Genomic DNA, 24334 nt, shown 5'->3' with positions numbered 1-24334 from the left:
TATTATTTTATTAATATGCCATTGTATAGGTGTGTACCAGAGTTTCTTGATCCATATACCTATTTGCTTCTAGTTTGGGAAATCATAAATACAGTTGCTGTAAACATTCCTATGCAGGTTTCTTTTTGTATGAATATAAATTTTCAAAACAGTAACTTAAGTTTTCTAAACAATAAATATGTAGTGGCAGTTCAGTGTCTGAATGATATAGTAAGACTACAACTATCTTTTTAAGAAAGTGCCAAACTATCTTCCAAAGTGTCTATATGATTTTGCACTCCTGCCAGCAATGAATGAGACTACTTTGTTGCTCTGTATCCTTATCAGCCAGTTTTTAAATTTTAGCTATTCTAATAGCTGTGTAGTGTTATTTCATTACTGTTTTAATTTGTAATTCCCTAATGACACATAACGTTGACTATCTTTTTACATGCCAATTTTCCATCTGTAAATCTTCTTTGGTGAAGCATCTGTTCAGATCTTTTGCCCATTCAAAAATTTGATTGTTTTCTTATTAAGTTTTAAGACTGTTTTTATATTTTGGATATAAGACCTTTATTGGATATGTGTTTGGAAATATTTTCTCCCCGTCTGTGGCTTGTCCTTTGGTTCTCTTTACAGTGTTTTTTTAGACAACAGAAGTTTTTCATTTTAACAAAGTCTGATTTCTCAATTTTTCTTTAATAAATCATGTTTTGCATCATCTACTTATAAACTCATCATCAAACTCAAGGTCACATAAGTTTTCTCCTGTGTTTTAATCTAACAGTTTTAAAGTTTTGTGTATTACATTCAGGTCTAAGTTCCATATTGAGCTCATTTTTGTAAAAGTGTAAAGTCTGGGACTAGGTTCGTTTCTTAAATTTTATGTGCGGACTCCAATCGTTCCAGCACCATTTGTTGAAAAGCTTTCTCCATTGCATTGCCTTTGCTCGTTTGTCAAAGATCAGTTGACTATATTTGTCTGGGTCTATTTCTGGGTTCTCTATTCTGTTCCACTGCTCTGTGTGTCTACTGTTTCACCAAGGAACACAGTCTTGATGACTGAAGCCTTAGCATAAGTCTTGAAATTGACTAGTATGAGTCTTCCAATTTTGTTCTTTTTCGGTATTGTGTTGGGTATTGCTTTTTTTTTTTTTTTTTTTTCAAGCTTTCCAAATGAGTCCAACGTATAGCCAATGTGAGAACCCCTGCCTTGGAGGCAGCTGGGAATAGAAGCAAGAACATGGATTTGAGAGTCAAGCAATCCTTTGGTCAGATTCTTGGTCTGGAGGCAAAGCCGTCTGACATTCTGCAGCTTCAGTTTCCTTTTCAGGAAACGGGGGATTAACATGCTTACTGGCAGGGTTTTTTTGTTTTTTGTTGTTTTGCTTTGTTTTTATAAAAGCAATTCGTTGGAAAACCCCAGCATAGGGATGAGCAAGCAGCGAGTGACTAGTCAGGATGAATTCCCTTTTCTTCACTTCGAATGCTTTCTGGACTGTTTGCTCAGTGTACTCCTAGACCATTTAATTCCAAATATTACGAAGGACTGGCATAGTTTATTATTATGAAATATATCCCAATAGATGCATAAACGTGTAAGATGGGTCATAACCCAGAGTTTTGCTTCTCCTGCAAACTGGCTGCCTAGACTGAAGAAATAAGCCTATTTGACAATCTTTTTTAGAAGGAAGTGATTCAGCTTGAGCCCATGGGGAATTAATTCTAGTCTATTTTTTAATGATTTGGGGGAGAGAGAGGAATTTACTGACTGCATGGAAACAATAAGTAGCAAATAGCACAAATGATTTAAAAAAAAAAAAAAAAGAGCGTGAGGAAAGTGCCTTTTTAAAAAATAAGGTAAACAGGAAAATGACCAGGAAGGACATATTTTTGAAGCAACAATAGGATCTCTTTATGACTATACCTTCGTACTTCTGAAAACTGGGGCCTTGTTTTAGTACACATTTACATAAGTGAGATTAGTAGGTAAAAAGTACAGTTTCAAGATTTTTATATAAATGTTTTGCTTTCCAAAACACATCTCTTATTCTACAGAGAAAAAAAAAATCATACACAAGCAAGAAAACAAGCAAACAAACTAAAAGTCAGGAACGGTGAAAGAGGGAAAAATAAAGGAACTGCATTTATCAACGACATTTATGCTCCAAGCTCGCTAGGAATTCTGTACTTTTAAATAACTTAATCATCATGACAAATTTAATATCATTCTCACTTCACAGATAAGAAGTGAAGTCTTGGAAAACGGAGTAGTGGGCCACAAAGCATACAGTTCACATGGCAGAGCCAGGAAGCCAAGTACACCTCAAAACCAAGCACTCCAGCCCCAGCTCAAACATCATTATACCATACTGCTCTAATCCTTTAATTTCTGAAAAGGAGAAAGAGCGTGAGAATATTTTTAACTTTCAAAAAAGATCCCCAATGTTCCCAGATATTTTACACACTGAATGCTAATTTCCTCATACAGATATCCTAAGAATTCGGTACTGCCTCCTCCAGCAGTGCTGAAAGGAAAGCATTCTTTCATTTCTTGCAGGACACACACAGGCGCATTTTCACAATGGCCTCCCCAAGATGGTAACCCTCCTCCGGCCCCTCCCCAGGAGTCATTAGTGAGTCCCAGAGCCCGCCACGCCTGCTCTCCAGAGCTCTGCCAGCCCAGCAGCAATAATGAGACTCGGCCACCGTGTAACAGATGCTGGTGATTCACAGGAGAGGGGGCAGGTCTCGCTGTGCCTCTCCTTCCTGCTGCAAACATGGAGCCCAACCAAAGGGCTCACAATAAAACTGACGACAAAACTCAGAGAAAAGCAAATGTCAGGGGTCAGAAGTGGCCACAGAAACCACCGTAGAACCCAATTAAAAGTTGGTGTTTTCCAGCTTCACTTGTGACAGGTGTTTCTGTGCGCGTCCCCGCTTCCTTCCCCTGAGGAGAGGTGAGGAGACATGAACCAGCCGAGTGGAAAACACTGCCCCAAGAAAGGAACTGTTGGAGAATTCACAGTGGCAGGTGCAATGCAATTTAGGAGTAATTAAAGATATTTGAAGAGAAAACAACCCTCTGTCATGTAAAGTAGAAGGAGATGGGAAAATGGGGACTTACAATTCAGAGACTTTATTCATAAGAGAGACATTTGGCTGTCTCCGTGCAGTCATGCTGGGCATCCCAGGCGGGAGTGTTTTAAAAACCCAGTTCCAGTTGTCTAGGTCTGATCTTCCATTATTCAAGTCTAGAAACGAAACTTTGTCTGCGTATTTAGAGCTCCTCAGGTTCTCAGGGGATTCCATACTCACTGGCTTGGATGACCCTAAAACACAAACCAGAATGCCAAGGTGTGATTATTGTTTTTCATTTGTAATATTTTCATTTGTATTCCTTTATTTATAATAGTGGGAAAGGTTTTTTTCTATTAATTATCATACTGTTGCTGGGAACCATCGTGTATCAGTTAGCTATTGCTGTATAACAACCACACCCACACTCAAAGACTTTAGACAACTAGCATTTGTTTTTGCTCACACATCTAGGGCAGCAGGGCAATTCTGGGATCTGGGAGAAGCTCAGCTGCTCTCTCCTGGGCTCGCTCAGGCACTCATGCTCACCTGGTGGTTGGGCCACTCGGGCTGGCTGATCTAACACATGGCTAGTATGGTCCAGCCATCAGCCAGAGCTGTACAAGTAAATGGGCCTTGTTTCTCATCACTGAGCAAGTTGCCTGGGTGTGTTTCCATCGTGGCTGTGCAATGTTCAGACAGAGCGACAGACAGAGAGAGAGTACTTAAAGCCTCTTGAGAACCTATGCTTAGAAGAGGCACATCATGGCTTCCACCACATTCTGTGGACACAGAAAGTCACAAGCCAGCCTCCATTAGAGGGCTTAATAGTCTCTAGCTATTGACAAGATGAGTTGCCAAGTCACATACAGGTTACAGGAAAGGGAATAATTACCGCTCTTTTGGCATCAACCTTCCATCCCTCCCTCTCTTGTGCTCTTAAAAAATTGAATTAATAAGCAGAGGTACCTCGACAAAAATAAAATCAAATGCAACTGGATTGTGCTCAGGGGTTATTTCAATCAGGCTTTCAAGAATCTGATGAACTATACTTGCTCTAAACCCAGAATGTACCAAACGTCAGATTGTCTCTTTCCCTCCCCTACCCACATACCGCTTCCCACACACCCTAGATGTCCATTTGGAGGTCATGTCTCAGACTGGATTCTTTCTACGGATGCCTGCCACTAAACCCTTCCACTATGCACAGCTTTTTGCTGGCTCCAGTCCGATGGTGGCACCTGTTTCTACATAATAGATTTACTTCCTGTAGCCACTACAGTGACTACTATGTTTGGTTTTTAGTCAATAAAAATTTAATTGCTGCTAAAGTTGCTTCAGGAAGAGATAGAGGAAAACATTCTCTCTTCGTCTCCTGCCCCCTCCTCAGAGGCAGAAAGGCAATGGCGCTCGTGGAATCTGGAAGAACACTTTTCTTTTTTCTTTCTTGCATTAGGAGATGCCGTAATGACCAGAAATGTATGGTCCTGTGGTTCATAACCAAGTGGAAGAGCCCAAATGTCTGGGGGCCACACAGGTTTACTGCAGTCACAGGAACATTTCCTCAAGTATCCTGCAACTGAAACCTCGTTATTTTGCAGAAATCCAAGGAGCCCAAACCCTGTTCAAGTAAATTAACATTTAGGTGTTCAACACGGCTTTGGAATGAGTCTTTCTGTAAAGATGAGTTTTCTAGGTTACTGTTTCATTACACAATGCCCTCCTTACGACAGCCCAAGGGAGAAATTTCTCTCTGATCTCAGAATGGGAAACAATTGGGCTGCTTCTTAGTACTTGGAATGGTTTTGTGGTGGCTATTACAGATACTGTGGATCACGTACGTGAGGGCATCTCCTCCTTCGGGCAGCTTAGCACCAAAGCTGAGACCCAGCTCTGAAAATCTGTAGGGCCTTTTGGTATGAATTTTTTAGATATTAATCTCACACCTGACTTGACCTTATCCTTCCTAGTTCTATATTCCCTCTACTCTGCCTTCCTTACTCAATGATTTTATGGGTTTTTTTTTTTTTTTCTTATTTCAGATACTTTTTTTTCTAAGTAGGCTCTACACCCAGCATGGAGTCCAACACAGGGTTTGAACTCACAACCCTGAGATCAAGACCTGGGCTGAGATTAAGAGTCAGATGCTTAACTGACTGAGCTCCCCAGGTACCCCTATTTAAGATACTTATTAAGCAGATTTCAATGTTTTTTAGAGCCTAAGAGTATAAAGAAACAAACAAATAAATACCAATTTCTCAAGTAATCTCAAGTTTAATTTTTTTGAGTGCTTAATTCTTCGATTTTCTCTATCTTGATGGGACTCTCTCTTTTCTATTTCGGATACTGTGGCCTGAGATAATCATACTTCTCAGCCCTTTTGCTACTCCGTGTTCTCATACAACGTATAGTTTAATATGCACAAATCCTAATGGTATGCGACTATAGTTATAAACATTTCTTTTTCATTCAGCCCATGTTTTGAGACCCATGTATTTTTCTAAGGGCACATCTACTCTTACTTCTCTCTGAGGAAGAGCATGAACCCAACACATTGGCCCCTCCACTCCCCAAACTGCCTCCAAAACCCTCCCTGTCTCCCCTCCCCCCCCCACCACAAATACGCAGTGAGGACAATCCTTACGCCCAGAATGAACAGTTTTGAGAGTGAAAAGGGCGCTATCAGTAATTCCACCAGGGCAGCAGATGTGCTGTTCCAGGCAAGCTGAAATGCCTCGTCACCTTACTCATGTAGGACCCTGACGACTCTGTGAGAATCCCTTCTTGATGTGCACCCAAGCGCGGACTTGCTGGGTCAGGAAGTAGACATAGACCTAATCTGCTGTTACCACCAGGGTCCCCTGCAGGATTTCTACCCCAGTTTACACTCCCATCAGCAGTGCGTGAGGGCTCCCACGCTCCCACGCTCCGCCAACACTCGGCAGTATCCTGATTTTGCCAGTCTAGTACATGTAAAGAGATACCTCGCTGTTAATTTAACTTGCCTTTTTCTGTCAACTAGCGAGTTTGAGCATTTCTTCATATTCTTGTTAGCTTTTTGTCTTTTTCCTTTCTGTGAATTTTGATCGCGTATCTTTGCCCATTTTCCACTGAGGTATTTGCCTTGCCGATTTGCAGAAGATGGTGCTTTTTGTACAGTGAGCACACATTCCTTTGTCTTCTTGAACTGCACGGGCAGCCTAACTACCCTTTCTCGCAGAACCAGGGTCACGTGAGGGGGAGCATACGGATTGCTGGGGTTATAAGACGCTATGAAACACACCGTTTGATAGATACAAACAAATTGTAATCGACTGCATGGTGGCCTCCCCCTCCAAAAAAATTCATATATTGAAGTCCTAACCCCCACTGTGACTATATTTAAGATGTGGCCTTAAATGAGGTCATAAGTGTGGGACCCTGATCCATGGAGGCTTGTGTCCTTCTAAGAAGAGAGACATCAAGTCGGTGGCATGCGCACAGAAAAGCTTACTTTACGTGGGCCTCCAAGGCAGATACAGGTAAAAACATAAAACTCATTTAAATTGCTTACCTCTTTGGGCAGTTGGAAGCATCAGAACTTGCTGTTTAACACTTGGAATGCTCTATAAAAGTTAACCAGTGGTGTCATTTCCAAGAAACCGTTCAGGATATAGGCTGTCTTCAGAAATCAGGGCTTTCTTCCTCTGAAAAAAATCAGTGAATTCTTCCTCATCTTCGTGATTTCCTTTTTCTTTTCTTTCATTTTTTTTTTCTTTTTTAACTTATTTTCCGAAGTAATGTCCTTCTCTGGCACCACCCAGTTTCCTAGAGGAAAACACACGTGGCTCAAACATCTGTGTTGTTCTTAAAACCTTTGGCTTCTGCAATTTACAATGTCCAAAGACACCGGCTCTTTGGGTCTATGATTTGTCCACCTGGGAAGAGTCGGTCACAGGTCCTAGGGAATGGTTTCAGGGACGCTGATGGGTTTGGTGCTGCTTAGTTGCATGTTATCAGGAACGCGTCTAATGCGAGCACTGTGATCAGTTCCTACCAATGCGTAGCGAACTAGCTGCAAGCTGCCATCACACACTCCACCAGAAATGATTGACAGTACCTAATGCAACGCCACGGGGCAGCATGCCACAGAACTGAGCTTACCCTGCTGGACTATTCCCCGACAGCAGACTTCACAGCTCCCGACTACCAAACCTTCTGCAGAACTGCTCTGAAATCCTAATGCATGTCCTGTGTTTCTACAGAAGTTAAGAGGACTCGGCCCAGCTTCTACTAAATGGTCCCTCCTCCACCACCAGCTTCACCACCTCCACCCGCCTGCCCTGGAGAGCTAACTTCCGGTCCTTCGGCGGGGTTGTGTGTGTGTGTGTACACATGTACACGTGCACACGTGTATGTGTTTTCCTGGAGTGAGGACTGTGGCAGACCCTACGGATGATCTACACCCCCAACAAGTCTTAATTCCCTATGACCTTGACTTTCTTTGCCACAGAGGCTGAGAAGCTGAAAGTTTTCCATTTGCCAACTTTCTTTGTTTTGACCAAGGAGAAGGAAAACATCCTTTCTTGAATAAAAAGCAAAGCCTCACTAGGAGAAAATCCTTTGCTCTTCATCCTGTCCTGTGATTTCTGCCTAGAACGTCAGTTAAGCACAGAGAGAAGCAGCCAGCACGCAAACGTGAGGCTACCAGCCTGAGGACGAAGGCCCGTACGTGAGGCAGAAGGGCCGGAAGTCAGAAGGAGTTTTAAGTCTCTACTAGTGTCCTTGCGCCCCCAACCCAGCTCCGCATAGTCTACCACCACACGCATTGTCACGTTATGAAATAAACACACACACACACACACAATTTTAAACAGAGGAGGTAAAAAAATAAACAGAAATCCTAAAATCGTCTTCCTGTTCCGACTGCTTCGTGTATGCCCTAGAAGCAGGCACCCTATCTCGGAGGCCTCTGCTGAATAACCAAGGCACTGCTATTAACAGAAATCGGCAAAAGTTCAAACGGCACTGATGATGAAGGGGGAAAATGCCCAGAAACGTATACTCCAAGATACGGTGGTAATGTTCGGTCATCTTTGTTTTCTATGTAAACGACTAGAAGGACATACACAGCACGCGCATGGCGGTAGCTGTAACCTACTGTGTGTTCTCACCTCTCTGCATCAACCATGTACTAATTTGCAACAAGAAAAACAGAGAACAGGAAGTGTTATTTCAAATTACCCAATAGTTCGATACAGGCCCTCCCTCCTTTCCAAAATTTTTCCTTCCAGGTGCCCTTGTCATGGTGCTCAGTATCTCCCTACACTGCACGGATGTGCTCCCCTGTGAGCCCCACCTGTGAAGACAGCCAGGCAGGTGCAGTGGGGAGGACTAGAGAGGATGATGGCTCACTGCAGGTGCCCTCTGGCCTGCTCTGGGGTGGGGGAGCAGGGTTGGGATAAGGAAAATGAATGCCCTATGAAGCATCACCCTTGGTGATGAGCAAACCCCCCATGTTGAAGCGGGAGTTTTCCCATGTCTTGTCCCCCTTACCACCGAATTGTCCCAATTCCCATCCTGTCATAGAATGATGGGCATTTAGCCCTGGAACACCTTCTAGCCCACTCCTGCCTTTTCAGAGACTGAAGAGCAAGCTCTGAAAGTGAAGGGTATGTCCAAGGTCAGAGATGACATGCAGGCAGCAGAGGGGGGATAGGAACCCATTCAAATGCTCACAGCCACCATCGCTACCACCCTGACTGCCTCAGGAAGTCCTTCTTGCAGGCTGGGCATTGCCCCAGAGTGCCATCTACCCAGTCTCTTACCCTCACGAAAGCCCCATAAGCTAGGTGGTGTCCCTCCGTCTTAAAGTTGAAGAAATTACGGCTCAGGTGGATCTTGTGGTTTTCCAAGGCTAGAAGGAAGCAGAACCAGGAGGTGAACCCAGCTCTGCCTAGCCCTTTCCACTTCAGCTGACTCAAGACAGCGTTTTCTGATGCTACGCATGTGCCTACAAAGCAGTTTCCCACAATTCCTCTAGAGGGGTCCTCAGCTACCGGCGTCTCAGGCAATCATCTCAGCGCCACCTCCCTCTCCCCTTCAGCGCAAAGAATCCTTCCCAAATGAGCCTGTGCTCTCAGCAGCTGGTGATATTTGATTTGATTAACATCCTGGGACCTATCACCAGACGTAAAGATGATGCCTAATTAATTGCTTACATTAAAGAGCTGGCACTTTCTGCATTCGGTTCACACTTCAAGCTTCAATCATGTTTTCGTTTCAGCAATAATATTTACTTGATTAGCAAAGAGTCGATTCATACTCCAGCGTGGACCTAAGCTGGGTGTGGGACTTCCCTAAGCAGATGTCCTTGACAGGTGTAAAGAAATAGGCTTTTTTTTTTTTTTAACAGCAAGAACCATGAGTAAGCTCTTCTGCTTGTTTTTCAATTAAAAAAAAAATCATGCTTGGATCAACAAATATTCATTGAGCACTGACCTATTCCGTCCCAGTCATTCCATTTCCAAAGCCCCACGGGGGCCAAAAAGAAGTGCACTCGCTAAGAAGTCGCCTTAGACTTAACTGTTTTCTTCCCTTTGTTTGGTCCAAGATCTAGATGCGCTGATTAAGAAAACGGACTCGACCTTAGACATCTGACGTTTCAATCGGCATTTGCTGAGGTCTCCAGAGATCTTATCATGCAGGAGGCGGGGGAGTTTGGGATGTGAAATGACTCCTGGGATGTGAATGGGGGTCACACTGAAATGAGGGGCTACGCCACCAGACTGTCCTATGCAGTATCTTTCATCAGAACGTGACAAAGAAAGGCAAGATTCGACCTTCTGACAGCAGGAAGTTGGAAGGGATAAGGCAGCATTTTGGATGACAAAGTTCTTGACAACGGGCCGAATTCTAACATCACAAACCTGAGTAGGAACAAATGCCACAGAACCATCAGAAGCCCTACTGCACAGGGGAAGATGCGGCTTTGTGGAAAAGGCTTGGCTGCGGTCAGCCTCGAGCTTAACACCAGGTGACAGTGTGGTGTGTGCCCCAAGTCACTGATGCACCCATCTGACTGCATGTGTGAAACACCTACACTTAGGATAGGGAGAGCCCCACTCTAACGTTCCCTAATGCGCCCACCCTCGTGGAGTGCGTTCAGCTCTGCTGTGAGGAGGCTCACCGTACACCGTACTGTGCTCATCGGGACACTTTCTAGAATGAAAGGGTTTGCAGGTGTAAATGAAGCCTGGAAAATAGGCATCAGGGACGACTCCTGGCCAAACTAGGGTCTATGTTACCTAGAAGGGACGTAGACGGATTGAAGGGTATTCCAGAGGAGAGGCTCGAGGATGGGGAGGCCTCAAAAACAGATTTAAAAGATAGATAAATCTCTGAAGAAAAAGATGGTTAGTCTGAAGAAGAGCACTGTGAGGTTTCTATGTGAGGTTTCTATGAGCGCTACTGTGAGAAATTATAAGGGCTGCATGGGGAAGAGAGGGGCGCCTGGGGTTCACAGGTCCTGCGGGGCTCTACTCTGGGGTAGCCAAGCAACCTCCAACAGGAAAGACTTTTTGAAAGCATACCTGGCTATAGCCATCAGTTTCTGGTTCACACGCCTACTTAGTTCTTCAAAAAATCCACTAAAATGGTAATACTTCCTGCTTAGTGAAACCAGCTACTTTTCTTTGAAAGTGTTACTATTGTGTAAATGTACGGTAGTGGTTCTTTCTCTTTTCAGAGAGAAATTATTTTATGGAAGTCAGACACACACGGACCTGTGACTCCCTGGGCCCCCTCTGTAGTTTTATGTCTTATATATACTTTCAGAGGACTACTGAGTAGAGACTTCTATTCAGTATTCTACTTTGTACAGACCAACACAAATACCATATTACAATGAACAGAAGACACCAGTGGTTAGAAGATGCATCGCTACTATCTGACATTAAGGAAGAGGAAAAAATGCCACCAATTCAATTACATCCCAAACTCCTTCACATCCTACTGTCCTGGGTCCCTTTTCAACTCAGAATTGGCATGTTGTTCCCACTTTCCACATGATATTTGGGTCTGTGTCATCAAGAGCATCAAGAATGCAGTATTTCTTTATAAAGCGTTCCACTATTTTTTCTAGAACTTTCTTCCCAACAAGTAACACTTGATCTGAAGGTTTGATGCTGTTAGTTTTTTCATCTAACCAGCTAATGTAGATTTTCAGACAACAACGAGGATTTTATTCTTTCTTCAAATAGTCCTTAAAGTGTTTGCTGATTGAAACTCTGAGGGACATTGTCCAGTTATGCCACCATGAATAACAACAAAATCTGTTTACACGGATAATGACACCTACACCCCAAATGGCACCCGGCCCACAGATGCTTGGGATATTAGAATGTGAAGTCTGGGTGTTGTAGAGTAAAATAGAGTAACTCAATCTGCCTGTGCCCTTCTGTCCTGGGCTATACCCTTTCCCTGCTCTGGGGTAGCCAAGTGATAACCTCTGTTAGTTCTTCTTGACGCTAGTGAAGAGTCTCCTCAAAAGCTCTCCTGGGTTGTCCGTATTTCCCCTCTATGCCCAACCTTTCTACTTCGGAAGTAGTCCTCATCTTTTCATTTCAACTAGCTTTCTATTTTATGCCCGTCAACTGGTGGAAGACAAAGCAAAAATGGGAAGGTCAACCAAGATTTTGCATCACAAGAGAAGGCATGCTTCATCCCTGTTTCTATGAAGATGATCTGGGACGTGATAATACAGAGGTAGTTCTTAGCTCTGGCCATGAAGCAAAATAATTTATAAAGATTTTTTAAATGTGGATTCCAGTGGGCTATCCCAAGAGCCACTGACGCAGACTCTCGGGGGTGGGGACAGAACTGAGAGAAAGCAGGCACTTGCCTGTTCAAAGGAGTTCTACCGAGTGATGTGCTCCGTTAGGAGGGTTACCAACCATTAAGAGGAGAGGACATTAGGCATTCTCCAGTTCCTGCAGGGACAATTCTCCTGACATACACGAACACAAGTGTGCAACTCGAAGTGTGCTGCTGAAAACACTTCCTATGGATGGATCCCAATTTTGTTCAAGCCATAATAGTCACACCATTCTGTACTCAACATGATTAAACCAAGGGGTAGGAAGGGCATGGCCACGATTGGGGACGTGTTGGGCATGGCCACAGTATGGGCAGGAAACAAAGGATGAGATTTTCTTTTTTCAACCTTCCAACCATCCCAAATGCTGCCTGGTCCAAGGCCATAGGGGAGGTGGCCTCATCCTCCATTCTCTGGCCACAGCTTTGCAGGACCATTTCAGGAACAAAATGATTTGGGCATAATTCTGGTTCCCCGATTTGGGGCTAGCCTATAGCCTTAGAGTGGAAGGGTGTACTAATGAGGGCCTACCCTCAGAAAGTATGCAAATCCCTGCACCAAAGGACTCAGGAAGAGGTTTTTATGGCTGTGGGAGAGCCCTGACACTCTCTCCTTAATCACCTCCTTTCCAGCAAACGTTCTTCGCAATTTTATGTAAGCATTATTTTATGTAAGACAAGACCCCATCTTGTCTAGGGTAAGTAAATAACTGTTGATTCTACTCTTAACTCTATGCCTTTCTAACTGTGCCAGGGGATTCAGAATGCAGTTTCCACAACAAAGCCCAGATCACCTCTGACCTCTTAGATCCAGGGACTTCTTGCTTATATCTAAGAGAGTCTGAGACTCGTTGTCTCCTGTGAATTTCTTCTTTTTTTTCTGGGCCTAAATCAGGGGCTGAAAGCAAGAACACAAGAGGCACAAATCATTGCAGATCAATGCTGTGCGGAAATAAATATTTACGTTGTACTTAATGCTTATTCTCTTGCTATCCTGTGTTGAACACACATGATGTGCTGGGCCCTTTACCTGTATTATCTCATTTACTCCTCACCACAGCCTATGAAGTAGCCTGCACTGTGCACTCCCGTGACAGAAACTGTCAGGTTAAGCAATACCCCAAGATCATGCAACAAATAAGGGCTGAATTCAGGAATTAATCCCAGATCCTGTTCCAAAGTTGAAGGTCTCTCAAACATTGGTTGTGGTGGAAAAGCAGTGAGGGAAAAATATGGAACTGACGGATGGGTAGGTGGACAGATCAATAAATATGTCATAAACACATCAATACACATAGACGCACGAGTATAATTGAGTCTATCCTGCAAGCTAGGTCATCGTTATATGGTGACTTGCACTGTTTTGTAGGTATGAAAAAGTTTGAAATAAAGCATTGGGGTAAAAAAGAAAAGCAGTGAGGGAATCCAAGCCATGCCAATTCAACATGCTTTCAAGGATCTGTCTCATGTTTCTATAATTATGTGTTTTAGGATTTTAATTTTAGTTTGACAAATCTGTATGGAAGCTTTATGATGTACCAGGCCCCAAAATACCTGCCAGCCTCGGATGCTACATTCATGGTAGGAGCTGTGAGGACATGAGGCAGAACCCTTCTGGGCTCACACCCAGCAGCTGACACTAACCCCACCTGCGATCCGAAGCTGATGCTAACGAAGGGCTATAACCCCTGTGTGAAGTGCTGAAGGGACACAAGGATGGAGGGCTCTGGAAAGGTGGCTGGGAACAGACGCAGCTCGAATTGTGCCTTGGAAGAAACACGGAAGAAGTCAAAAGGTCTGAACTGTGTTTACTCAAAACACATCTGACCCCAAACATGTGGGCTCCTCCCCCTCCACACACACACAGCAACCAATTCTCCAGCACCACGTGGGTATCCTGCAATTCAGTTCACTTCTGACACTGTCTGGAGTTTGTCAGAGCCCGCAGGTTAAGGGCTCAGTCTCCCACGACTGCCCTTACTTCCGAGGCCAGTTGAAGGTTGTGGGTTGTTCGTTACCACGCCGGTGGCACTTCTGAGCACCAGGGACTCATTGTAACACTCGCATGCTGGGCGGACGCATTCAACTTCTGGAAACGCCTTCAGACTATCTGTGCCTTGGGTAGTACTCAGCCATTTCTGTTCTGGGGTTTGGCAGACTCCTAGAGCCCTACGGGAAATTAATGTACCTACTACTTTCTCCCGGGGTGCTCGACACAAACCCTGTTTCCAGAACAGAGAGAGGCCACCAGCTTCCAAGGGCTTTCTCTGCTTCTCCTCTACCCCACCGGTGATCTTCTTCCCTCCTCCTCACCTCCCCACCAACAGTTGAGAGCTCCTGCCCCGCCCCCGGGATCCAGAACTCTCCCTCCCTCCCTCCCTGCACGCCTGCAAAGCTTCATGGTCGACCAGAGGCTGGAAGCTTAGCTCCAACTCATCATGTAATTACTACACCAAGTGCCTTGAGCGTCTTGGCTTTTGAAAATTAAAAGCCTTTCCCCTCCCCTATTTTTTGGTCAAACTCTTTTTTCCCCTCATACGGTAAATGATGCCTAAGTGAGGCTGAGAGGGATGGGGAGGGGAGGGGGCAGAGGGAACAGGAACTGCCAGAGAGGAAAAATCAGTTAATATTTAAAAAGTATCATTCTGCCAGTGTTCTTATCACGGCTTTTAAATTTGGTTCGTCCCTTGAGCAAAGAGGGAAAGACTTATTCCACACCCCCCTTCCTGTTCTTGTGTCTCAGAAGAATTTTGCTTCCACGTGACCTGCTCTCAACTAGAGGTTGAATCCCAAGGTGACCCTAATTCCAGAAGAAGATGAATCTCACACCTTGAGAGCTGCCTTGGTCTTAGTTACCGCGGACTCTCTGGAGATTTTTCTTAGGAAATGCAGCAGAGGGGACCCCAAGCTGCTACTCACCCAGTGTACAAGAGTTTAGAACTAGAACGACTTATTTAATTGTATGACTGCTGTGCCTGCTGTGTATTCTTTGAACAATTATAGCACGAGACCCTTAATTTGGGGCAACAGGCTTCACGAGTTTCCTGTGCCGATAACCACCACGGGGAATTCCCTATTTCCCACGCTGCTACCTGGCCACGCGCACTTTGTCTCTTGTCCCGTTTGCTGCAACTTCCAGTCCGCATCCCCGCGGCATGTCTTCATCGAGATCCTTTCTTCGGTTTTAGTTCTCTGTCTGGTCCGTATGACAGTCTTCATATCAGCCATGGGGCCTGAAAGAGAAATAACTCGTCAGTTAAAAAAAAAAAAAAGAATCAAAGCCGAAAATGCAGATGTTTGAGGAAAATATAAACTATAACTTGATTCTTTTCTCCACCAACTGCCCAAATGAGGACCTTGGGAGTTTTACTTCTAAAACGTAACTCATTAGAAAGGCTCCTGGTTTCAGGTCAATAAATACGCATAAGGCCTCTCTCCCACCATAAACCCATACAGGTAAGGGTCAGAGATGTCTCCCCATTAAGCAGAAAGAAATTTTCCCTGTCACAAACTAAAATCCTCCCCTGTGGCTGTAGATTTACCAGCAAACTTGCTCACAATGGTCTTATTGATGGTGATTGGGAACAATAAATCATTTCCTCCGGCTACAAAGGCTGCTCACATTGGTTCAAAGTGGCAAACCTCCCGTTGAAACGAACCTTCCCTGGGCCAATAATGTGTCTCAGGAAAGAGTGTAAGGGCGAGGTCTGGCGTGGGATGGGGACCCACATTTCTAAGATTTAAAGGGAATACTCAGCAGCACGTGGCTTCACACCTTACACATATTCTTAAACAACACCCGGAAGAAATATTGACCTGAGCGCATGGAGTTTTTGTTCACCTTTACCCTAACAGTTGAATATCAGTGATTCAACTGAACTTTTATTATCAAGAAATAACACAAATACACAAAATCATTCACGGAGTATGTGTTTCCATCAGTGACGGAGGAAGCTTCCTTTTATTTCAAGAATACAAATTTGGTTAGGACCAATAAATGCTAATAGGACACATATAATACATTGATTGGGCTTTGCAGTTCTGAAAACAATAAATCACCAAGAGCTGAAGCAGTGATCCTTTTAAATAAGATCCAGAAATATATTTATTTAATTCTGTTGTTGACCAATCACCTCCATTTTTTTCTTGGTACTGGGCAAAACACACAGGAAATTTCTCTCCCAATATCCACCCCCCCAAATAATGCACATTCTAGCAAAAAAAAAAAAAAAAAAAAAAAAAATCCCTCACCTAACCAGACATTTTCTGAGAAGCACATGCAGTCTTTTTAACTCAAGGTAACATTCAGACCTGTTACACATTTTTCAGCTCCTCTGAAGACTTCGATAAAGCAAGAAGAATCCATGTGCCTTACTCAGTCGGCCTGACTTAAAGGAGTGTGAGACAAGAATCATCCACATGTAGAGTTAAACAAGGCAATTTTCGAAGCATCCACCCGCTGGGAGAATCAATAACCTCTTTTCAAACCAGCAAATTGGTTTCGAGTATTTGGTTCACCGGTTCCATCCAACGACCATGAATAAGAAGCCACCTCCCGAGTGAAAGGGAAGGGGGTTATGAATCCTGGAAAAACGTGTTCTCATCAGAATTCCTGTGCTTCTCTACTGCATGGATGGTATTTGCAAACCTCTTTGGAAAGAACACTGGGTTTAATTTCAGGCAATCCTCTTTGACGGGATTTTAACAAAAAAGCTTTTGCTGGGTATTCTATCTCATTTCATGAAAACAACTTAGGCCATGTAGCTGTTAAGATAATTTGGTATTTTCTGGATTTTGGATTTTTCTTAACATCGCAGCCAGATTATTCTTTCTAAAATAAAACTGATATTCTCCAGAAAGGTTTAGCTGAAGCAACTGGCCCTTCTGTGGCGCCATGAGCTCTGGGAATATTTGTCAGAAAACCTGGTCCTTGAAATAGCAGAATGCTTCTGTCCCTTACTCTCAGGCAAGGAGTCTGTGTTTTCTTTTTTTCTCCCGTCCTGCTTTCCCATTCCCTGAGCACCATCGACCCTCCTCTTCAGCCATCTATATCTAGCATCACTTCCACAAATTGACTTCACTCTCCTGCTCCCTGAGGGCTTCTGTAACAATCCTTCTGCCTTCGGAAACTCCTTTCCTTTTCTTAGGATAGAATGCTCATGAAGAAATTCTAGCCCAAAGTACAACCACTTTTTTTTTTTTTTTAAGTAGGCTCCACACCCAACATGGGGCTTGAACTCACGATCCTGAGATCAAGAGTCACACGCTCTACCGACCAAGCCAGCCAGATGTCCCGCCAAAGTACAACAACTTCTGCGTTCTAGAGCAAAGAAAGGTCTTTGTCCAGCAGGGTAAGCTGTGTCTTCTGCTTAAGTGCACACAGTTTCAAAGAGCCATATGCACAGGGAAAGAAAAAGGGACCTAACCTAGCTGGTCCTACCAACTGGCAAATGAGCAACTTATTCCCTTGAATGGGCCCCAAGGCTGCCCTCCATTCCCATCTGCCCTGTCCCATGCTCACCACCAGAATGGCCAGCCTTACAACACATCTCTCAGAGCCTCTTTGCTCCACTGGTAAATGGAGTCCTCTCTCCTTCATACTGCCTGTGTCCCCTCAAGACGCAAGATGCTTAGGAGATTTGGGGACTTAAAACTACTGTTTTAGAGACAGTGTGGGTTAAGCAGGCCTCTGTGGGCTGCCCTAGGAGTCCTACCAACGTTAATTATATTTTACCTACTGATAACCTTATACCCCTACTTGTAAAGGGATTTTAGCATTATTAATAATATTGTTCATCATGAGTCTGGTATCTAAGAGAAACTGTGAGTTACAAACAACTGAATTATAAAACCAATCTTTGAAAAAGAATATTGGGAAATATGGAGGCTGCTTTTTTTTGGGGGGTAGGGAGTTGCTTGCTCTTTCTTTCCTTTATCTTTTCATATATTTATTCATTCATTAAATATTTGTTGATCATCCTCTTAGGGGCTGGGACTAAAACAACAGTCTGAAGCAGAGATTTTCTGCCCCTGTGGAGCTTACAGCCCCGCAGGGTAGAAAGGCAACCAAATACCAAGAAAAAGGAAAGGAAAACTGTGTACCTAGGACACGCGGTAGAAAGAATGGGCGTATAGTGCTCGGCTAGGATTAACTGGTCTAGTCAGAGGAGCCAAGGAAAGCTGGGTAAAGTGGCAGAAAAGAAGGTTCCAGTAGAGGGAACAATGTGTGCAAAGGCCCCATAGCAGAGGAAGCTTGGCGGTGTGAGGAAATGGAAAGAAGCCCACACAGAAGCACGGATGGGGAGAGGAGAGGGAGCAGATGAAGCTGGACACTGGACAGTGGCTGGGCCTTGCAGGGCTTTATGGGCCAGAGCAAAAGCAAGCCTCTACAAGGCTTACCTGGGACAGGTGGCACACTGGGCATTTTTAGAAGACCGCTCAAGTCACAATGTGGAGAAACATTGGTGGCAAGAGTGGCTTCCTGCAGTCCATTTAGAGAAGGAGTCCTCATGAGAATTAATGGCCACTCAGAGTAGACAGAGACAGACTGAAAAGACTGTTAGGTGGGAAAGTAGACAGGATTTGGCAGTGGGTTGGATAGGAGGTTGAAGTTGAGGAAGCACGGAGGAGTGCCTCTGGTTTCTGGTGTATCTTCTTGGAACTATTTGGTCCTTTGCTTTATCATTGACTCTTGTCTACCATTTTTCTCTCTTCGTGCTCCTACTTCACCTTGAAGGAAAAGTTCCCTACTACTTCAAAACTAACAACGCGCAAAGCCCCTCAGCATTAGTGTACCAAGCCCCTCAACTCCATTTTGAATACATACAATTTGAGATAATTTAGGTTTATAGTTTTTTTTTGGGGGGGGGGTCAGTTTATAGTTCTTAAACTAAGTTTGGTCTCTCTTCCTTATCTAATTTTTCCACATAGCATGATTTCCTTCACTGAAATGAGAAATCTGAAATTTTGATATAGTGGTGGAAGATTTTTAGCCACAAATAACTGAAACCAACTCGAACCAACTTTAACGCAAAAACAAATTTACTGGAATAACACAAGGGTGTCTTAAGGAATCAAGTGGGAAATGCAACCAAGGTTACAGGCAGGCTAAATCCCTCCAGAATTTCTCTCCATATTCTGTCTGCTCTTCTCTATATGGTGGCTTCAGCCTTCGAGCTCGTCAGTCTAGCTTTCTCCAACCTTCAATCTGTAAGATGGCTCTGTAGCAGCCCCTGTATTTATATGCCCTGGGTTTGGCTACAGACACTGACCGTCAGTCCCCCAGTGTCTCGATTCCAAATCTCAAGGATGAGTATTTAGCCAGCTATGGTCAGGCGTTTGACCTGGGTCCATGAACGATGGCTGGGGGTGGGTGAGGGCAGGAATTCAGGGAAGAAACAGCCAATGCCAATTCTGAGTTCCCAGAGAAGGGAGAATTGTTATGAACTTGGCAGACACCTCATATAGAGGAGGGAAACAATAGCTCTTTTGCTTCAATAAACATGTATCAACCACCAACTATGTCCCACGGTCAGTCTAGGCCCATGGATACAAAAATAAGTGCACCAAATTCCATCTTTAAGCAGCATAACACCCAGCACTCCTGTGAACACCTTGGCCACTATCTATCTGTGGTCATCCACCTGTAGAGTCCCTCCCTGAAAACTCATGGGTACTACAAAGAACCAGCATGGATGGTATTCATACCACAGAGTCAACATTTAGCGCTCATCTTGCACCATACTAACACATCTGCAGTCAGGAAGCAGAGATTTAAAATTTTATCTCCAGTTGCTGACAGATGTCAACAAACGAGCAGGCAATCAAATACAAAACTTACAACGCAGATAACTGTGGCAGTTTTATTTGCCCTCATTCATCCAACCTCAGAGTAAAAGGCATCTATCTGTACATTCATCAGTAGAAAAAATGTTCACTGAAGATCGACAACATTGTCAGTCAAGTTGCCAGAGAGGCCCAGGCAGCAAGAGTAGGCAGCACGTCCGACTCCGAGGCAGAAGACCTGGACTCTGGGCGCGCACACACCCACGGTGTCACCCGAGGAGGGCCGTGCACCTGGAAAGGGAGGTCCACACCTCCCTCTCAGCGTCAGCGTCGGGAAGCAGGAACAAAAAGGAAGAATATGAAGGCAGACAATGATGCGCTGAGAAGGTGGTCCAGATGGAATACCAGCTACAAGCAAGAGTGTGGACGTGGGAGCCCCCAAGGACCACTGGGAGACGGAACTGAAAGACAGGAGGTCTGGGTAGATGTCACGGCAAGAGGTAAAGCTGACAACTCACATGGGATCCCTCTGCGTCAGATTTGCCGACAGGAGGCAGGGAGTGAGGAACAGCAGGAGTAGCAAGAAACAGGAATAGTCAGGCCACATGCAGATTCCTTCCAGACCTACGGCTGGATGAGCAGACAGCTGACCTGTAGGCTGTAAGCCTCCGGTGTTCCCCGACGCGAGGCACGCCCTGGCCTTGCAGACTTCGGCGTGCCTAATCTTTCCTTTGCAAACAGATCAGAAAGAGCAGCTACCTAGTTAGTGTAGTAACTGTCACCTACAAAAAGAAAAGGGAGTCTGATGTCCTTCAGCTCCCTTATCCAGTACAATTTTCCTTCATCCTCTTGCCTCTCAAGGCCTCCTTTTAGGTTTCCGTTTCATGGTAAGCGTAAACTCGGATTAGCAGCCTCTCTAGAAAGCTGCTCTCTCTTCAATTTCTCTTCTCTTTGTCCTCTATCAGATTTCTTTTTTGCATTTTCAGATTTTACTGAATCTCCATCCATTTGTATGAGCACCGCTGGCCATTTAAAACGCTGGAGGCATGTTAGCTTTATCTAGACTACAGGTGCTTTAAATCAATGGTATTTTTGAGTTTCCTACCGCTGTCTCAATATGATGCCAAATGTACAACAGGTGACACTGAGCTACTTTTAACTTAATAAGTAATCAAAACATCATGAAGAAAATACTTATTTTCAGAATTCATTCCCCTTTTAGAATATGCATTCTCAGCAGTGGGGATATCGCCCCAGACAGATGAAACTGGTTCTTGGAGAGCAAAAAAATCTTGGATATCATAGTGGTTTGTGGCCCTCAACCCCTCCACCCTATCTGAATTCAGAGATACACGGCATACCCATAGTATTAAAATATCATTGTGGGAGGAAGTAATTAGGTAAAATAATGCCTAAAAAGACACTTCAGTAGGAAAATAATGAAAACAATTTTTTTTAAAGTTCAGGAAAATGATTTAGAACTAACCTATGGGGCGCCTGGATGGCTCACATAGTTAAGTGACTGCCTTTGGCTCAGGTCATGATCCCAGGGTTCTGGGATCGAGCCCCACATGGGGCTCCCTGCTCTGCACGGGAGCCTGCTTCTCCCTCTCCCTGCCACACCCCTGCTTGTGCTCTTTCTCTGTCAACTAAATAAAATCTTTTTTTAAAAAAAGAACTAACCTATACTAGCACAGTACATTAGTTTACGGAAGAGTTAAGTACAGTCTTTCATTTGATCTCCACAAACACCAGGTGATTTGAACGCTACTAACCTCCTTTCCAGACATACTAACTGATCATCAGAAATTACCTCCTAATTGTGTGACTTTGGTGGCAGACCTCCCCCTCCATCTACGACAGGGCAGCATATACATTCTTTTAAAGCAGGGTTTCTCAACCTCAGCACTGCTGACATTTGGGGCAGTATAATTCTTGGCTGTGGGGGAACGTGGAACACTGGCCTTGTGCAGCAGACACCGGAAGCACCCCCTCCCCGACCACTTCATCAGGTGGGACACCCCAAAATGTCTCCAGACATTGCCACATGTCCCCTGGGGAGTGAGGTGGTGGAAATCACTCCTGGCTGAGGACCACTCATTTAAAGCCTACTTAGAAAGACAGACCACCATCTACTGTTTTTTAAATTCTTATGTAGTGTCATGAGAGCTAATAGTTACTGAGCTTCACTCTTCACCAGGCATTTCCTTATATACTGGCTCATTTAATGCTCCCAACAACCCTGTGGGGTAAATATGCCCATTTCAGACATAAGAAAACCTAGCCCAAAATAACTGCAGTTAGTAAACCATAAAGCTAGGATACGTAGAGGCTGGTGTCGCGTTTACTATATCACAAAGATGTATGTTAACCATTAACCCAACTATAACTACTTTGTTCATACAAAATAATCTACATTATGATTATGATTATCACGTTGTTTGAATTTAAACCCAGGTCTGAGCACTAACTGCCATGTCTGTCTTAGAGCCAAACTGCCCTCAGCCATTCTCCTCAATTCTATAGGACCTCCCCTCTGTTGTCCCATTTTACACAGGCATCATTTCCTTGTAGGTGTTTTTTTTTAATTGATTCATTTATCCTTAGTATGTTCAAAATGAAATCCTAATAAAAGGATGTCCAACAGAAAGACGGATATGTTAATACATGAATTTTTTAAAGTCATAACCATAAGCTTAGAACCATCCCATCCATTGTTGTTGTAAAAGGTTATGTACACTGTCGTCATATTTAAACACACACACACACACACACACACACACACACACACACACAGAGAGAGAAAAGACTAGAAATGCACCTATCATCTTTGTAGGAGGCAGGGGGAGTGGGAGAGAAAGAAGCAGGCTCCCAGCAGAGCAGGACCCTGCGATCACGCCCTGAGCCGAAGGCAGACGCTTAACGACTGAGCCACCCAGGCGCCCCAGAAAAAAAATTTATGTTACATGTGGTCCCTAAATTCAAACTGTTTATACACTAACAAAAAAGGAATACCATGTCCACAGATAATGGGAGGCGAGACCAGTGGTTCTCAAAACTAATTCTCTAAATAATCTTTTCCGAATTTCCAAGGATAATTAAATTCAGAGAGAGAATTTAAAGTTCTTTGCCTTTACATTTTTCCCTAAATCTTAAATATCTGCTTCTGCTTTTTTCCAGTTAGACTACAAAAAGGTGAAAGGTGAACAAATGAATGGACAGCAAATAAATATTTGAGGCAAAATTTAGATACTGAGTAGCTGAAGGTACTTACTTTGTGAATTAGGTAGTCACACTCATATTTTTTCATGACTTCCAAATACTCTGGCAGCTAAATAGCGTTGAACTAGATTGAATTCCAGGGTGGGTCCTGCACCTGATTTTTCTTTAAAGCCTCCATCAACTGCCATGCTGTAGAAGCCCATTATGGTACCAGTGGGTTTCATAATGAATGAAGGAATACAATGAACCAAGTGTTAAGTATCTGAAGAAGAATAAGGAAAACAAGTGACATGAGAATTGAGAGAGAGATGCCAGGCTGAGCTAGTGAGGCAGACTGGCTGGTTGTTCACCGAACAATTGCTCTTTTTTTCCTCCTGGGCACACTAAGTTAGACATTTCCCAGCATGCCTTGCACGTAAGGGTGGAAATATGATTGATACACTTCCAAGAGAATGTGGGAAGAGGACAGAAAACCACTCCTAGACTGGGCCGTAAAACCTCACAGCTCAGGGGAGAGGATTCTAAAGACCTGGAGGCAGGCAGAGCTATGAGAAAGAAGAAGCCCGAGTCCTTGAAACACTGTTGGAGGTAGAACTGCCCAACCAGGAACACCGCCCTGTTAATGAGCAAGAAAAAGTGCATTATATTAAGTCTCCAGAACTGGGGAGCTGGCATGTTTGTTAGCTACCCTAATACATTCGATTCAAACTGAAACCGTCCAAGCGCTCAGAACCAACCATGACACTTTTTTCAGAATAAAAGCTTTTTCAGATAAGCTGCTTCACAAAATCCCTAATACTCCCATTAGTCTGTTCTGCCTCTCGAGACAAGAGTACCACCACCATTATTAGGATAAAAGAAGGTATATGACTAATACACCTAAGGTCACATCTGAACTAAGTTACATGAAACAAGAAACTTCCATGAACCAAATGGGCTTACCACGGTCTTCATTTCCATGTGCCTTTAACTACTACCAGGGTCATGCTTGTTTTCACCATGGGGAGGAGATAAACATTAGCATCTGAAAATAGGGCAAGAACAGAAATTCATCTGGGAAAAAATATGGATGGTGGATGTCCAGCAGACCTGCGGTATTTGTCTTGGATCCTACCCTGTCTCATCCCATGCCATCCCATTCCCAGCTGATGTTTACTGAGCACCCACTATGTGTGTGAGACACCGCGCTTGCCACTGGAGATAGAAAGGTGGAGGGGCAGCCCCTCTATTGAGGAAGCAGCCTGTTCAGGAGACAAGTGTGCACACGATCAATCTGTCGTGTAAAATAGATATTTCTAGTCTATCCAAATAGGACACAGTGGGAACACTGAAGAGAAGTGCTTGCCTCCACCTGGGATGATTTCACACAGGCAGTGATCCTCGCATATCCCAAATCTACCCTTGAAGTGACAGC

The 24334-nt window shown here is 44.0% G+C and overlaps 1 protein-coding gene across 23 annotated transcripts in view; it reads right to left on the bottom strand.

The window, feature by feature from the left end:
- Positions 1 to 24334, bottom strand: part of LOC123002131 (uncharacterized) — a 197864-nt gene that overhangs the window by 44300 nt on the left and 129230 nt on the right. For 19 of the 23 annotated variants that reach the window (XR_008956922.1, XR_008956925.1, XR_008956918.1 and 16 more), the window contains 3 exons: positions 15006 to 15146; positions 6614 to 6867; positions 3110 to 3314 (listed from right to left, as the gene is read on the bottom strand). Coding sequence is in view for 13 of the 23 variants with exons in the window: in XM_057305673.1 (XP_057161656.1) it covers positions 3110 to 3314; positions 6614 to 6635 (227 nt within the window). In the remaining 10 variants the exon portion in view is untranslated. The remainder of the gene's footprint in view (positions 1 to 3109; positions 3315 to 6613; positions 6868 to 15005; positions 15147 to 24334) is intronic. The other 4 variants (XR_008956927.1, XR_008956923.1, XR_008956920.1 and 1 more) reach the window with 2 other exon arrangements.

Source organism: Ursus arctos, unplaced genomic scaffold, assembly GCF_023065955.2.
Source record: "Ursus arctos isolate Adak ecotype North America unplaced genomic scaffold, UrsArc2.0 scaffold_33, whole genome shotgun sequence".
Classification (NCBI taxonomy): domain Eukaryota; kingdom Metazoa; phylum Chordata; class Mammalia; order Carnivora; family Ursidae; genus Ursus; species Ursus arctos.
This window is presented reverse-complemented; position numbering and strand designations above follow the sequence as displayed.